This window comes from Empidonax traillii, unplaced genomic scaffold (genome assembly GCF_003031625.1).
Source record: "Empidonax traillii isolate 1590-97213 ecotype Southwest subspecies unplaced genomic scaffold, ASM303162v1 scaffold106:size2091409, whole genome shotgun sequence".
NCBI lineage: Eukaryota > Metazoa > Chordata > Aves > Passeriformes > Tyrannidae > Empidonax > Empidonax traillii.
In genome coordinates, this window is record NW_020955299.1 from 1,953,731 (window position 1) to 1,971,094 (window position 17,364).

General features: G+C 49.1%; 1 protein-coding gene across 1 annotated transcript; it reads left to right on the top strand.

Moving 5' to 3' along the window:
• Positions 1–208: 208 nt before the first annotated feature.
• On the top strand, positions 209–16,239 carry CLCN6 (chloride voltage-gated channel 6). The gene is made up of 23 exons (XM_027882558.1): positions 209–315; positions 1,001–1,060; positions 2,044–2,109; positions 2,630–2,695; positions 3,334–3,400; positions 3,799–3,905; positions 4,115–4,241; positions 4,733–4,800; positions 4,897–4,955; positions 5,635–5,767; positions 6,014–6,127; positions 6,407–6,573; positions 7,478–7,604; positions 7,724–7,850; positions 8,182–8,335; positions 8,461–8,620; positions 8,747–8,853; positions 9,428–9,614; positions 10,012–10,169; positions 10,933–11,089; positions 11,667–11,774; positions 12,179–12,304; positions 13,292–16,239. Exons 1-23 carry the CDS (start codon positions 238–240, stop codon positions 13,370–13,372), a joined length of 2,604 nt encoding a protein of 867 aa, XP_027738359.1. The 5' UTR covers positions 209–237; the 3' UTR covers positions 13,373–16,239.
• The last annotated feature ends 1,125 nt before the right edge of the window (positions 16,240–17,364 follow it).

Here is a 17,364-nt window from a genome sequence, read left to right on the forward strand (position 1 = left end):
AGCGGGATCGGGATCGGGAGCAGGATCGGGACCGGGACTGGGACCAGGCGGAGCCGGGCGGGGCCGCGGGGGCGTGGCAGGGCAGGGCTTTGGTGGGCGTGGCCATTGTTGGGCGCGGCCATTGGGGCGAATGGGCGAAGCCAGACACTGCTTGGGGGGCGCGGTCACGGGGCGGGGCCAACCCTGGGCGGGGCCGGCGCGCGGCGTGACGCGGGCGGGGCGGGTCCCGCGGCGAAGATGGCGCGGTGCGGGTGCGGGGCCGGGCTGTGCTGCTGCTGCTGCGGCGAGCGGGAGAGCCGCACCCCCGAGGAGCTGGTACGGCCGCGGCCCCCGCGCCTTCCCCCCCGGCCGGCCCCCGGACTCGTGTGTGCCGCCGGAGCCCCCCTCGCGCCGGGCCTCGGCCCCTCCCCGCCCGGCTGTGGGAGCGCCTGAGGGCGGGCGGTGAGGGGGCGGGAGCGGCGCTGTGGCGATGGGCCCGGTGCCTCGTCCCCAGTGCCTCACCCCGCGCTCGGTCCGGCCCCCCCCAGGGATGCTCGGTCCGGCACCTCAGCCCCTTCCCGCGGGTATCACTGCCAGGCCCGGCACCTCCCGCTGTCCCTGCCCCGCGCTCTTTGTGTGGGCCTCGCACCCCACCCTCGTGTGGGACGGTGCTGCTGGCGGGGGCTGTCTCTGACCCCAGCATGACAAGGTGCTGTCTCTGCAAGCGTCTTGTCCTGTGCTCCCCTGGAACCTGTTGCCGTGAAGGGAGGTGGGATGTGGGGTAGGACTTTGCTGTGGGGAGTTCCTGTTTAGAAGTGATGTGGGGCGTTCTGGCTCTAAGGTAAGACCCTGCAGAGTTGCCCTAAAGGAGGTGATAGTCCTGTAACCCACACTCTCAACTCACAGACAACAGTGGTGTAGGCCTTTTGTAGTTTTAGCTTTGCTGGCACTGTTCATGAGCACCTGTGTATGTGTCAGTTCCCCTCATGGTTGTGCTTTCCCACGTTTGTTTGTTTTGCAGACAATCCTGGGAGAAACTCACGAAGAGGAGGATGAGATCCTTCCCCGCAAAGACTATGAGGTGGGAAATTAACTGAGAGCAGCTTCTGAAATTAATGTGAAAAGAGCTGTTTGAGTCTGCGATGGGGCAGGTACTCAAAATGTATCATTAGGCTGCATTGGCATCAGTGCCAAGAGTTGCTGTGCTTGCAAAGAACTGCTCCTCATCTTTATACGTTTCTGGGGTAAAGACCTGTGAGCTTGAACAGCTGCTGCTCATGTCAGAACCTTGCTGAGAAAATTCATTTTCAGAGTCCACCGCATTGTTCCACTTCTTTAATGTGAGATTTTTCAGGCTCTAGTGCCCTTGTTTCCTTGTGACTGTAGGAAGCACCCATAGCTACTTGGTCCCAGTTGCCTTCCTGCTGTCTCTGTCGTCATGCTGCCTCACAGCAGATCTTCCCATGTATCAGACCCTGCTTGTTACTGGAGATTTCTGGCTGTATGGTGGCCCTGAATGGGTGTCACCAACCAAGCCTGTTACTGCTTGGCCTGAAAAGGTGAAGATGTGGGTAGAACTAGTGGTGTTTTTGTGAGTACAACAGGAAAACTGTATCGCTGTCAACTCCCTTCTGTGATAAACTGAGGAATTGATGCTGTTCAGCTGGGGAGGAGTTCCCATTTAATGTTCCTAGTGAGAGGGTAAATATCCAGTGTTAGGCCCTGCACTGTCAAAGTGGAGGCACTTCAAGAAGTAAAGTATAAATCTATACAGTGTGGCTTCTTTAATTTAAAGTTGTATTACTCAGTTGGGGCTTCTGTTTGATTCCCTGTCTCTCTCAGCCTGGGCAGTGAAATTCATCTGTTCTTTCACTCCCTGATTCTCAGGGTCTGACTCTGCTGGAAATATTTGTTTCCAGGAGTTTTTTTTCCTACTGTTGTTTCCAAGGTCTGCTATGCAGGTAGAAATGACTTCTGTAATCTTTAACAAGGCCTTCTAGCCATAATTTTTTTTGCACCATCTGTTGTGGTTGGTTCTCTTAAATTGACCTTTTGGCATTTCAGAGCTTGGATTATGATCGCTGTATCAATGACCCATACTTGGAAGTTTTGGAGTGCATGGACAACAAGGTAGGACCTTGTTCTTTCTTTTTCCTAAGTTTGAGAGCTAAAACTGTGGAAATTGCCGAGGGAACCTGTGAATGCCTTATCACTGGAAGTGTTCAAGGCCTTGTTGGATGTGGCTCTGAGCAACCTGGTCTAGTGGAATGAGATGAGCTTTAAGGTCCCTTCCAACCCAAACCATCGTGTGATTATAAAAATGCTCCACTGCAGGAAGTTCTGGGGGATTTTTCTTCTTTATGAAAGAAGTTATATGTGTTCTCTTGTGTTCCCTGCAAAAAGAATAAAGGTCTGTGTGGAGATTATAGGTCAGCATCTGTTCTGATCCTCCCAGGTTTGAAGTGAGTGAGATGTTCAGCGGTTTCAGTTCCCTATTTTCAGTTTGCTGTTGTCATCATCTTCTGCTGATTTATCCCTCTGGCTTTACTTGAGCTGTGGAGCCCCAAAACACCCTTTTCCAATCCCTGTTTTTGTGTTGCTCTGACTTGACTTTTGTTTCTTTCCTGTTTTTTATCCTCTTCCTAAACAGAAAGCCCAGAGATACGAAGCAGTGAAGTGGGTGCTGGTTTTTGCTATTGGAGTCTGCACTGGACTGGTAAGGGTCATGCTGTTTGGGGAATGAGGAAAATTCAGGAGACTAAGCAGGAATAATGTAGAAGTCAACGGCCAAGGAGTAAAGAGGAGGAAACATTCTCTTTCGTGAAGTGGAAAGCTTAGAAGCTGGAGTTGTCCTTTGGGAATGTTGTTGCTAGTTGATTTTCAAAGAGGCCTTTTCTCTTTTAGAACTTGCTGTGCTTTCTTGGTAAAGTATTCTGTCAAATCCTTTAGTTCTGCATACAGGAAAACTTGTCCAAAGTGAGCACTTAATAAAAAAGGATGCAAATTTATAGCTGAGCTGTGTTGTGTATGTTTGGCAGTATTAGTGTCACTGCATGTGCTTTAAAATTAGCTGACTGTGTGCCTCAGTTAAACACCAGCTTTCTTCTGTGCCCTGAAGTATGCTGAGGGTGTTAAAAGTGCTCTGAAACACAGCTCTTCAGGAATAATTCTAGGCTGGATTTATCCCAGTGGGAAAGAGAGATGGAGAAAATCTGACCTTTCAAAGTTACTTCACTCTGACTGATGATTCCTTTGGCTTCTTCATCCTCTGTCTTCCCATGTGTGCACACTAAAGGGTGGTCTTTGTTATTGCATGTAGTAATTCCTGATGGCAATCCTGCCTTCTGTTCCCAGGTGGGCCTGTTCGTGGATTTCTTCGTGCGGCTCTTCACGCAGCTCAAGTTCCGGGTGGTGCAAAGCTGTATCTTTTCCCTCATGCGTGAGGCCCTGGTAGAATCAAGCGACCTTTTCTTTCCTGCTCCCCTGTCTTGCTCAGAACAGCTGACTCTCACACTTCTGCCATCGGTCATGTTGTTCATGATTAAGCAAGTTTTCAACTTGCTTATGTAATTCAGCCCTTGAAACTAAGGAATGTTTCCAGTGCCGGGTACGTAAGCAGAGGCTGAAAGAATAAGTGGTTTCCCTTCCTCATAACTCAGTTTTGAGCTCTGAAAAGGAAGCCTGCCTTCCTGAAGGGTTGTGTCAGCTGGATTAGGGAGCACAGGCCTGGCTCCTGATGCTGGTGGGACGCCCAGACGTGATCCAGTGATTGTGTGTTGGTGTGGGGAATGTTGCTGTTTTCCTTGACTGTCCCTGCAGCGGTGGAGGAATGCTCCGAGAAAGGCTGCCTTGCACTGTCCTTGCTGGAGCTGCTGGGGTTCAACCTGACCTTTGTTTTCCTTGCCAGTCTTCTGGTCCTGATCCAAGTAAGACTTCACTCGTTGCTGCTCCTCACACAGGGCCTGGGTATGAAATATCCTTGGGAGAAGCACTTTCTGCCCCAAGACATCAAACTGACTTTACAGTGCTCCTTGATTTAGCTAAGCAGGGTCTCTTGGTCCCTTGCTCTCTGATAACATGTTGTTGATCAGGTATGGAATCAGTGCACCACAGTGTCAGTGTTTCTTTCCTGCAGCCTGTAGCAGCTGGATCAGGAATTCCCGAAATTAAGTGCTACCTCAACGGGGTGAAGGTGCCGGGGGTGGTGCGTCTGCGGACAGTGGTGTGCAAAGCCATGGGAGTGCTCTTCAGTGTGGCTGGAGGTAAGGAGGGCACACAGGGCTTATCCTGCCTTTCCAGTGGAATTATTTTGGTGTGCTGAAGCAGAGTCATGAGCCCTGAATGCATTTATAGAGTAGAAAATAGCCAGGAGGAACAAGGACTATCAGGAGAACAGGAGTTTTTCTGGGTGGGCTTGTCAGACGTGACTCTGTCCAAGAGGATGTCCTGAGAGTTTTCCAGGACACGCTGTCTGGAGCAGCCAGAAGGCAGCTGTGTTCTAGGCAGCAGGGCAGAATAACCTGGAGAGTTCAGAGTCCTTGTAACACTTGTCTTTCAATGATTCCACCCACTTGGAATGCAAAATCTATGCAAATCTTCACAAAGGAAGGTCAAGGGGGCAGGTGGTCAGCACCTCCTTGTGAGGTGCTGCAGGCTTGGCACAGGGACCTGTGGGGAGCTGATCTCTTCTGGTGTTATCAGCAAGGGAGGGTGGTGATGGGGAAAGTATTGCCTCATTGGTCCTGTTTTTCAGGTCTTTTTGTTGGGAAGGAGGGCCCAATGATTCACAGTGGTGCTGTCATGGGTGCAGGCTTGCCACAGGTTAGTGCTGGCCTGGGTCACTGCCCTGGTTACGCCACTGCTTTGTAAGAGTAAGTTTCCATCTCCTGCGTTTCTAAATCTTTGCTTTGTTTGTAGTTCCAGAGCATCTCATTGAGGAAGATCCAATTCAACTTTCCCTATTTCCGCAGTGACAGGTACTGTACCCAGGATGGGGAGGAGGGGAGAGGAGGAGGAAGAGTGAGCAGACTTCCCTGGGAGAAGGGTGGTGGGCTGGGCTGAAACAGTCAGTTGTTTCCTCAGTTTCTCCCTGGTGTCCTGCAGTTTCATTCTGCAGCAGGACAACACCAGGACGTGACTCTTTCCCTGCTGCTCTGGTCTCCATGTTCATAGATGTTCTCTTGTACTACTTACCAAAACTCTATCCATTTAAGACCTTTAATCTGTTAAAACCTTTAATCTGGGTGGTTAAATGGCTTCATTGTTGGGAGCAAGCTCAGTTACTCACCCCTCATGGCCAGGATATACTGCAGAGAAGGCTGGTTCACCTGAATGTGAACAAATTCTTGCCTTTTCCTCTCTGTAATTCCTTCAAGTGATGCTGGAGTCCTGTGGTTTGGGATGGTTCCTCATGGACTGGGCAGTTTGGTAGTGCCAGAATTTGCTCTGTGTTGGTGCCCTACAGAAAGTGCACGATGCTGTAACAACTTAATTAACAACTGGTGGTGTCTGCCACGGCCAGCACTTCTCCCAGCTCTCACTCCTGTATCCCTGGGATATATCCGTAAATGGGAATGGCCTCTTTAATTTGCAGAACCTAAGCATCCTGAGAGCTCTAATTTGCTAAACTGGGGTTGTTTTCCTCTTTCATTTCAGGGATAAAAGGGATTTTGTGTCTGCTGGAGCGGCTGCAGGGGTTGCAGCTGCCTTTGGAGCCCCAATTGGAGGCACTCTTTTCAGCCTGGAAGAAGGTTCCTCTTTCTGGAACCAGGGGCTTACATGGAAAGTGGTGAGTGATGACTCTTCTGTGTGTCTCTTCCTCAGGAAGAGGGGTCCCTTGGGAGAGCTTGTCCATGAGGGCATTCAGATTGTCCTGTCTTCTCCTGAGCTCTCCTGGCAGGAGGGAGAGTGCTTGCTCTGTCAGTGCTCCGAGGCTACTGAGGCATAAGTCTCCAGGAAGAACTGACTGTGCCAGTCTTAATTTTGTAAGTCTTTACTTCTTCGGGGTTTTTTTAACTTTTTCCTACTTCCACAGCTTTTCTGTTCCATGGCTGCCACCTTCACCCTGAATTTTTTCCGCTCTGGGATTCAGTTTGGAAGTTGGGGGTCTTTCCAGCTCCCTGGGCTGCTGAACTTTGGGGAGTTTAAGGTAAGATTTAGCCTTGTTATTTCTGTTATTTTCTTGTTCATTCGGTGTTTCTTTCTGTTAGTTTGGGTTTTTTTTGATACATGCTTGTCTTTCAGTGCAAGGCAGTTGATTCTCAATCACTGCATTGTATCAGGGCGCTGATATCACATCCTCAGACAGAATTGTTCCCTTTGGTCACAGCTGCTCAAAATCTGCTGTGAAGACAGAAGTGTTGGTAGGAAATCGCAGCAACCACTGCAATGCGCTTTTTTTTGTGTGTGTGTGCTTTTCTATACCTAGTGCTCTGAGTCAGATAAGAAATGCCACCTCTGGACAGCTGTGGACTTGGGCTTCTTCATTCTGATGGGGATTGTAGGAGGCCTTCTCGGAGCCACCTTCAACTGCCTGAACAAGAGGCTGGCCAGATACCGCATGCGGAACGTGCATCCCAAGCCAAAGCTGGTCAGGTATTTGTGCTCTCTTGGGTTTGTACAGGGATCACTGATCCATGTCCAGGGTCCCAAAGCACAAGCATTGAGGTAGAAGACTCAGTGAGTAGGACTGGAGGAAATCCCAGACCTGTTATTTTAGGAATCACAAAACGAAGTCTCCATAGAACTCAAAGTGAACACCAGAAACCAGATGTTACAGTCCCTGTGCAGTTTTGTGGTTACTCTGGTGGTACAGGGAGAGCTGCAACCCCTGTTACAGGGGCAGTGGAAGGAGCTCTTTGTAATAAAGGCTGAACAAACCAGAGCTTTGTCTCCATGCAGGATTTTTTTTTATGTCTTGTCCAAACAGATGTGAAAGGAATAGCTGATCCCGCTTTTTTTTTTTTTTTAATTATCTTTGTTAATTAAATCCACAACTGAGCTAATATCTGTGCTATTTAGAGAGGCAATTGCCTTGTTATTCTGGAAAGTGGCTGCTTATTTGCTCTAGACAATTCCTAAATAAGAGGCTCAGGTTTAAAAAGAAAAGAAGTGTATTTCAGCAGTTAGAAAAGAGATTATGAGACTATGCATCATTCTGTCCAGCCCTGTCTATCCTTTTGCCCTGTAAGGATGTACAGAACATTGTTTCCATGTGAACAGCCTCTTCACTGAGCCCTTCCCTGGGGCTTTTTATGTGTGCCTGCTATGTGTTCTCTGGGCAGAAATAGCTCCTTTTTGGGGCAAGCAATTAAAAAGGGGAGTTAAGGCAATTCCTGGGAGCCGAGTCATAATTCAACTTGACGTGCAGTGTCCCCTGTTCTGCTGCTGAGCTGTGGTGGCTGCTGCTTCTTGCAGCCTTGACAAAGTCATGTCCAGGGCTGAGACTGGGTTATAGAGCTGAGTGTGGCTTCAGTATGGTTTCTCTTGTGTCTTTCAGGGTCTTGGAGAGCCTGCTGGTGTCATTAACCACCACAGTCGTAGTCTTTGTAGCCTCCATGGTCCTGGGGGAATGCAGGCAGATGTCTTCCAGCAGTCACAGTGGCAACGACACCCTGAGCCTGCAGGTGAGGGATCTCATGTGAAGATTACATTCCCTGTCATGGAGTTACTCCCAGTCTGCCCAAAGGTTAATGGTAGGAGACAGTGGCTTTTAACTCTTCTTATCTCATGTGTCCTGCACTAGGATATGTCAGAAGATATAAACTCAAGCATCAAAACTTTTTTCTGCCCAAATGAGACCTACAATGACATGGCCACGCTGTTCTTCAACCCCCAGGAGTCAGCTATCCTGCAGCTCTTCCACCAGGACGGTGAGTAGTGAGGGGACAGTGCCCCATCCCATGCTTAGGCTTCAGAGCTTCATCTTGCTTGGAACAGCATTGTCATAAGCACCACAAGGTGGCAAGGAGCATCTTCAGGCATTTGTGGCTCTAGTACAACATGTGAAAGCCTCCTTTGTGGGAAGAAAGTCCTGCTTTTCCTCTCTTTTCACTTACTCGTTGTCTGCGTGTGTGTTTGGAGTGGAAGACTCAGTAGCTGTCGTGAGATGAGCCTGCTGTGAGCCGTGGGGTGGATGCTGCAAGGCTGTGTTTGTCTGACACACCTGTGCCTCTTTAGTCATGATTCTTCTTGTGTTTGCAGGTACTTTCAGCCCAGTCACCCTGTCCCTGTTCTTCCTTCTCTATTTCTTACTCTCCTGCTGGACATATGGAATCTCTGTGCCCAGTGGTCTGTTTGTGCCATCACTGCTTTGTGGGGCTGCCTTCGGACGTCTGGTCGCCAACCTCCTCAAAAGGTGCATCGAGTGTGTGTGTGTGTGTGTGTGTTGTGTGTGTGTGTGTGTGTGAGGGATGTGCTGCAGGTGCACCCTGGGCTCTCAGACAGATTTTTCTGACCTGTGGGCTCTGTGCTCTGCCTTAGTTACATCGGCCTGGATCACATCTACTCGGGAACCTTCGCGCTGATTGGGGCCGCAGCGTTCCTGGGAGGAGTGGTCCGCATGACCATCAGCCTGACCGTCATCCTCATCGAGTCCACCAACGAGATCACCTATGGGCTCCCCATCATGATCACCCTCATGGTGAGTGCAGGGCCTAAGCTCTGCCTTCCTGCAGGCTGCTTGACCATCTCCTGGCCCTGAGTCTCTGTTCCTTCTGCAGCCAAGGAGTCTGGTACTTGGACAACAAGCCTTCTGTTTGATCTGCAGGTAGCCAAGTGGACAGGAGACTTTTTCAACAAAGGCATCTATGACATCCATGTGAACTTGCGAGGAGTACCTCTTCTGGAGTGGGAAACAGAGGTGGAAATGGATAAGTAAGGCTGCTCCTCTTGGCAGGGCTGTGGGTTAGAGTTCAGAAAGGCTTTAGTGCAGGGGGATGACGCTTCACCTCCAACAAACCTGGCTGCTCTGAGGAGCAGCTGTGAGGGCTGCTGGGAAAGGAGCTGGGAGCTGTTCATTAGGAAAGAGATACTGAAGCCCTTTTTGAGGAGGGGTGGATGGGTGGAGATCTGAGGGGTGGATTTGTAAGGTTCAGCAAGAACTCTGTGAAAATGTTCCACTTTGTTTCTTGCAGAATGTTATCTTCCCACCTGTCTTCTTTTCCCAGTAGTGTTTAAACGCTTTCTGTGTTAGAAGTTGGAACATCTTCCCTTTCCTATAGTGCATCATTGATACATTGCTCTGTTAAAAAATACATTTTAAAAAAATGGGTTGTGCCATCACTGCTGATACCACAGTGAGGGTGAGCACACGGGTACAAGGAGCTGGCAGAATTAAACTGCAACAGACTCCTTCAGGATCTCATTTTGGGACTGGCTTGTTGGCTTGTTTGCCCATCAGTCTCACTGATGTGATGCAGGCAGCAGTCTTGGATTTCTGTTTCTTCAGGCTACGAGCCAGTGACATCATGGAACCCAACCTGACCTACGTGTACCCACACACCCGGATCCAGTCCCTCGTGAGCATCCTGCGCACCACTGTCCATCACGCCTTCCCTGTGGTCACTGAGAACAGGGGCAACGAGAGGGAGTTCATGAAGGGAAATCAGCTCATAAGTAACAACATCAAATTCAAGGTAAAAAGTTGCTTGTTTGCTAAGTTGAAGGGTAGGGAGCTTTGTTTTGCTTTAGTTATCTGGGCTGTTGTGCAGAACTCAGGTCAGAGATAAGCACTTACCGTAACCACATTTTTAAGAACTCAATTTCATCTCATTCTCTGGGTCTTGAGGAAGGCAGAAGAGTGGGCTGTGTTCCTAGAGGCCAAAGTTAAGAGGACAAAATGACCTGCTTTAGGTTAAGGGGAAGCAGATTCCGGCACCACAGTACAGTCTATTGGCTGTTCCTGCAAGTCCTGCAGCACTGCTTCAGGAACATCTTATCTGGCGGCATACAACTATAATCAGATAGTTCACAACCACTCTTGGATAACTTGACTTGGTTAGGGAGCATCTGAAAAGTGTCTTTTGTCTCCAGAAATCCAGCATCCTGACCCGAGCTGGGGAGCAGCGCAAGCGCAGCCAGTCCATGAAATCCTACCCGTCGAGCGAGCTGCGGAACATGTGTGACGAGCACATAGCGACAGAGGAGCCCCCCGAGAAGGAGGATCTGCTGCAGCAGATGCTGGAGAGGAGGTGGGATCCTGGTATTTCCATGTGTTGAGATGTGTTCTGGTGCTTCACACAGTCCCTGTCGTTCCCACGTGTCGGAGGAAACAGTGCTGTTGTCCGTGTTTCAGAAGTGACTTGTCAGGTCTCGACAGCACGTGCTGGGGCTCACACCTGTGAGTGAGTCCCAGGCTAATGGCTTATGTCCAGCCTGTTAAATATCCCAGAAATATTTCCTGGAGAGAATGGAATACCCAGAGAGATCTCTTCTCTGTAGAACTCCATGTCCTCTTGTCTGCAAAAACCTGAGGGCTCTGCAAAGCTCACTTATCCCCACTAATGACCTGGTGCCATGATACTGATACCACCGTTCTGGTAACTGGGCTGAGTCATCAGGCTTGTGTTGCAGTTGCTTCCAAGGAGAAGCCCAGTCTAGTGAATCATTTTCTAAGTTAGTGACTGTGACTCTCATGAGTGGCATCCTGACCCTGACATTTTGCCAGGTGCTTCAGCTTTTATTAGAATCTGAGTAATTTGGCAACAAAAATTGCTTGAGTAGCAAATGATTAGAAATTGAGAGTTAGGAGACTTCTGCTGCTGAGGTCACACTGACTAAAGAATGGCTCTTGACCCCTCTTTGCTGTTCTGCTTTGTGGAGTCAAGACTTGCTTACCCCTATCAAGAATCCCTGAAATGCTTAGGAGAAGGTTGCAAACAGCTGAAACAGCTGCTGTTTTGGAAGCGGGAGTGTATGGCTCTCCTATAACACCTGGTGTTCAATCCCTCACAGGTACACTCCCTACCCCAACCTGTACCCTGACCAGTCTCCCAGTGAGGAGTGGACCATGGAGGAACGATTCAGACCCTTGACCTTCCATGGCTTGATCCTGCGCTCACAGCTGGTCACCCTCCTCGACAGGGGGGTTTGCTACTCCGAGAGCCAGTCAGTGAGTATTGCTAGTTGGGAATTGCAGCAGAGACATCCCTGCCCTCTCAGCTGAAGAGGCTGGGAACGATATTTATGGGCTGCCAAAAAGACTTTACCTGTTTTTACACTTAAAGGATGGCCTGTGTGTTTGGAAAGCTGCAGACAGGTACTGTGAATTCTCCCTTGCAGCTCTTAGAATAAAGAGAATTGAATTTCTGTTTAAGTATCCCCAGGAAAAGCAGACAGCTGTTGTTAGAAAAATAAACCAGCAGACTCACTTGTTGCATTAGAGATGCCATGCTGTCAGAACTGCAGATATCAAATACAAGCAGAGCACCCAGCAGTGTATACTGTGTGTTTTTATGCTGTGTGCCAGGGTCTGACCAGAGGAGTGTCAGCTGTGTCCGAGGTCAGGGTGAGCTGAGGCCCAGCTCCCACAAGGCTGATCTCCTGCTGCCCTCCAGTGTCGAGTGCGGGTCTGTCAGAGGTTGGGGAGCAGGTCTGTTGTGTGCCTGTGTGGGTTTGGGTTTGCACTGAGGGGTACCTGTGTGGGCTGGTGGCACGTGGGGGGTTTCAGTGCGTTTGTTTCCTTGCAGAGTGCGAGTCAGCCCCGTCTGTCCCACGCGGAGATGTCGGAGGATTACCCTCGCTACCCAGATATCCATGACCTGGACCTCACTTTGCTGAACCCTCGCATGATAGTGGTAAGATGGGCGCTGCAGGGTGACAGTGTCTCCTGGTTTATATTTATGACTGTTCCCAAGCCTTCAAAAACCCCTGAGAGCACGTTTAACTCCACCCTCGGGTTTAGTGACCAACATCTCATGGTCCTCATGCACTCAGCCTTCTCTGCAAATGGAAATCAGGCCATGAGGTAAGAGCTTCCACAGGTGCTTTACTTCTAGAATAAGGTGTTCCCTGTCCAGCTTAACTTCCTTCCAAACCAAAGCAAAATAGTTTCATTTTGTGCAGAAATAGAAGATGCTCACAGTCCAATACCCTGTCCAGAGATCAGTGCATTAGAGGACTTGGAGGAATTGCTTGTTGGTGATTCCCAGAGACAGTGAAAATGCCTCTTGTAAATAACATGATTGCTTTTCTTCCCTAGGATGTCACCCCATACATGAACCCATCACCCTTTACTGTCTCTCCAAATACTCACGTGTCACAAGTCTTCAACCTGTTCAGGACGATGGGGCTTCGGCATTTACCGGTTGTGAATGCAGTTGGAGAGGTGGGTCCTTATCTCTGTCTTGTCTGTGATTTTTTTTTTCTGCAGGAGGGGAACTTTCATTCTGTCCCTACTCATGGGAGCAGCAAAGTAAAGGAGTGTTTAAATGGTTTGTGCTTGATTTGTGTTCGTCCTTGTCCCTGCCATCTACCATGCTCGGGAACAGTCAGTAGATGTCAGCAGCCTCCTATAAACATGAGGAGAAACTGTTTCCCTTGAGCCTGAACTGGTCTGTGTGAGGCAGCACTGCTTTTTCTGCCTCCTGGGGTTCCCCAGAGCTGTTCTGTGAACCTGTGAGTTGGACAAGAGGTGTGTTGGCTGATTCCACATTTAGTACCTGATGCTGTTGCAGTACTGGAGAACAGCCTAGCTCTAAACTCTTCCAGTGTGTAAAATCAATGAGGTGTCTAAACAGCTGAAAAGTGTGCTTTGGCTGCTTCAGCAGCAGACTGGGAGAGGGTCCCTTTTGCCACCTGCCATTGTGCAGCCACCACTTACCTAATCTCACCCATTTCTCTGTTTGGCCTTTAGAGCTTCCCAGAACGTGTGTGATAGGAGCTATCTGTAATCATGTCATGTGGGATACCAGAAATGTCTTGAATGAAGCCTTGAAAGACAGCTTTGTTATTTCCAATTGCAGTTTTCACTTCCCAAAGGATTTAGTTACATCTGTAAGCTGTCTGACAGGAACAGGATTTCCCTTCCTAGGCAGGAGTAATTACTGCTGTGTGCTGACATGACAGCAGTGGTTAATCTGTCTGTTCAGGTGTAGTTAAAACAGCGTCTTGCCTGGAGATGAGTGCTGGGAGAGGGGCATTGTTTCTATGAATTTGAACTTGAACCCACCCTAACTCAGCACTGGCAAAGAACTACCTACAGGTTTCCCCTTTTCGAGGGGTTGCAAAGAACAACAGCTCTGCTACGCACGTCCCAGTGCCACATCTCTGCCACTGCCTTGTAACTCTTCCTCCTCTTTTCTCCCTCTTCAAGATCGTTGGGATAATCACTCGCCACAACCTGACCCACGAGTTCCTGCAGGCAAGACTGAGGCAGCACTACCAGACCATCTGAAGCCCCTGCCCCACTGTTGGCGTGGCCTCCTCCCCGCACACGCGCTCGCATCCTGCTGGGACCCCAAAGGCCCGAGCCCTGCCCTTTGGCTTCTCACGTGCACACCAAGCCTGGGGAAGTGGAAAACATCTTGCTAGCCAGAGAATTAGAGGAGCTGCCTGAGCCCAGGGCTGTTGATTGGTCTCAGGCACTTGGTTTGATCACTCTTTATCCAGGTGTTTTCTTTCCCTGCCCCCCCCCCCAGTTATCTCCTTCCATCGGGTGTTGTCCTGGCACTGTGTGTTCTGCCGTTTTGGTTTGGGTTTCCTTTAAGAGTTGGAAGGAAGAACCATCGAGCTCCCCTGTGTCCTGTGCAGAGAACTGCAGCATCCCTCCCTTCCTCCTGTTGGACTCCCTTTTCCTCTTCCTCCCTTGTTCCTGCAACTGTTGCCTTATTTGTGTGAGAAGGGGGTTGCTGTCAAGGCTGAGAGGAGATACTGAGGTTTGCAGATATCCAATAGCTACTCTGCAGGATGGCTTTTCTCAAAAGCAGTATTTAAAAATCCAGCTTTTTGGACATATACCTCTCTTTGCAAGTGCTCCCAGTTACCCATGTTTTTCCACACTGGCTTCATTTGTTCCTAATTTCTCTCCTTCTTTCATGGGGAAATGTCCCAGCTGTGATGTTTTTGACAGAGACAACTTTTGAGAGCAGCTCAGCAAATCAGGAGCTCAAAAATGGTTAAATTTCACTGCTTGGGTTTATAAATATTTAATACATTTGCAAAGCATCTCAGAGAAGGGAGGTCTGTTAGCTCTTGCTGTTATCTCCCTGTCAGAGACCCTTCCAAGGCACCTTGTGGCACTCCACTTTGCCACTGACACCCCTGCCTTTCTTGGGCATTTGTAGGCACTTTGTCCTTGTCCTGGTCTAGCAGTGAGAGCCTGGGACACCTTCCCAGCTGGAGTTACAGACCAGGGAACTCCACGTCCTCAGCGCACGGAGAGGTGTTGCTTTCTGGAGGCAAATAGAGCTGATGGTCTCGGGGCTTCGTTGGATCTCTGTCATGAGAGGAGCTGCTGTAGCTTCAGGCTGCCCTACAGGAGGGATACTTAGTGCTGGTGGCTCAGGCAGCACCTGCTGCAGGTGATGAGTGCTCTAAAAACGCTTGGGATAATGTTTGCAGCTGCAGCAATCAGCATGAGGAGCCAGTTGCAGCCAGTTCAGGGCTTTAGCAGGTACCATCCTGGCCAGCACCTGCATTGTTCCAGCAGGCACCTGCCCTCCTGAGTTTGTGTGCAGATAACCCTCAGTGGGAAGCCAGCCTTGTGCCTGCAGGGGCTGCAGAGCTGATTGGCTTGATAAAGCACAGAGCATTCCCTCAGCCAAGGGACTGGGCCAAGGAACATGGGCAGTGTATCCCAGAAAAGCTTCTACACAGCCTCTGAGCCCTCCAGTTAACCTGTTGTCTGCCATGAGGAGCAGGCTGGGTGGGAGCTGGGACAGAAGGAAGTCAGACATTATTGATTTTCTGTATTTCCTTAGAGCATAGGAGTTGGCACCAGCTACTGCTCTTGATTTGCAAGTTCTTTCCCTGTAAGTAGAGTGAGGATGGTGGTTCTGTCTGGATAGTCTGTGCTGGTGGTGTCTGAAATACCTGTGTTCCCTGAGCTCTGATCTTACACTGAGTTATCCCAAGAAACTTCCAGCACCCTTGTGCACTCCCTGAAGCTGGGCTGTAGGTTTGAAATGTGCTTCCGTTAACCTGCCTTTCATTCAGAGGATTTGTGCTCCTGGGTGATTACAAAATCCCAGGAATCCTGTTTCTGTGGGATTTCAGATCACTCTGATGTGGAATTAGCAATCCTGTCCTCTTAGAGCACCTGTGTCTCTCTATGACAAATGTTTTCCCTCATGGTGAGTGAGTGTGTGGAAGGTTCCTTCTCCTCACATGAACAGGGCTCCTTAGATTGTTGGCCCTGAGCTGGTCCTGCTTTATTTCTGTACACAAACTGCAGGATATTTTGCTGCAGGATGCCTTGTCATCAGTGCTGAGGCTGGAGCTGGGCAATGCAGACAAGGCAAGCTGGAGAGTCTTGTCAGGGTTTTTCTGAGCACCAGCTGCTTCCCCACAAGAAGGCCACTTGCCTCCAGCCTGCTGTCACCTCTGCCTGCTCTGCCTGGGCATCTTATTCCAATTCTTCAGCTGCAAAACACCCCCTTTCATTCTTTCAGTGTGAAAGTTTTGAGTGAGGCTGGTGGCTGACCCTGTCAGCTGCTTCAAAGGGAAATCCCAGTGTGCAGTTACTGTTGGGTGGCCTGCAGAGAGGGAATTGCAAGCTCACCTGGCACTGGAGATGCAGCATTTCCCTTCTGCCAGGGCTGATGCCAAGGGGCTTGTGTTGAACCAGCCTCATTCTCACACTTGGGTCATTTAATTCCTTTCTTACAACACCCTAAACTACTTCTACTCTGGCTCTGGTTTAGTGATTTACCAAGGAACTCTAACATAGGTGCCTGTAACCTTTTACTCAGAGCAACACTAAAGGAATAATAACCCAGAACTGGATTAGTTCTGATGGCAAGGCTAGGGGGGTCAGTCTGGGGCCTTCTCCCCTGCCTCGTGGTCTCCTGTGCAGTGTTAATGATGCAGTTTTGAATTGTTAATTACTGTGAGCCATTCCAGTGGTAGCAACTTACCTTTCCATTTGTTTTTTTTTTGCACTGTTTTTTTTTGTTATGAAACGATGTAAGCTAATTCCATGGTGTATATAAATTGTATTTTTTTTAAATTTGTATGAATATATTTTTATTTGAACTCTATGGCACTTGGGAAGTATTCATGTGAACCGTAACATGTCAGAGAGTAAAATGTTTGTGTGTCTCCTTCAGCACTTTCAAGGCCTTTTGATGTTTCTAGTATTGTTTTATTTTTGCCCTTTTGATGTTTCTAGCGTTGTTTTATTTTTGCCCTTTATGATAATAAAACTGGTAGAACATGGCAACATCCAAGAGCATAATTTGAGGGAGCTGAGTAGTTGCTATTTATGAGCTGTCTGGATCTAACAGTTCATGCAGAGGGTGCCCTGGGATGGGCAGAGAGGAATTGTGTGTGATCCTTGAGGTTATGACCACTGTAATTCCACTTTCTCCCACAACAGCTGTATCAAAGGAGGGAATTTCCAGTGTTTGATGAGCTGAATTGTGCACATGGTGCTGCTTTCCTTACCTGAGAACTCACCTTCCTCCCAGTAAGTTAATGAAAGAGGCTCAGGGTGCAGCGTGGCACCTCTTGTTTTTCAGGGGGCTTCTCCAGGATGTGAAAAATCTTCATTTAAACCTTTATTTAGTTTATGGCTTACCTTTCCTGCTTTATTCTGCTTCCATAAAAATATTTTGTGACACTTTTTTGAGCTTTCATCACGTGCTTGCAGGCCAAAAATGTAAGTAACAGGGAACTCTGCTTCAGCTCTGTGCTGCCTTGGGTCATAAATGCAGGGATGTAGGAGGGAATGAGAGAGGTTTACAGACTCATTAAATCCACGTGTGTTCCTGTACCTGCACGTTGGGGCTCTGGCAGAAAAATTTCCAGCATCACAGAATACTCTGAGTTGGAAGGGACCCACAAGGCTCATCGAGTCCAGCTCTTGAATGAATGGCCCATTCAGTGAGATGATTATTTATTTAATTTTTGCTTTACTTCACCTTGTGTGCATTCCCACACAGGTGTGGCTCATGCAGCACACACAGGAAGGAGCAGGGGATGGCTGCCCTGGGTTTTGGCTCTGTGTGTGTGTGAGGGGAAAGTGAAGCTGCTCTTCTTGTCCAGGGTGCTGAAGTGCTTTCCAGCAGTGGTGGGATACACTCGGCCTCTTCTGCACCCACTGTGTGTTCACATGCAGTGTGTGGAAAGGGCTTGTTGGGAGCTGGAATGAGACTTCAGTGAGTTCCACCATCTGGGGAGGGAGGGGTATCAGTCTGTGAGGTTTGGATATTGGGATCGCTGATAAAA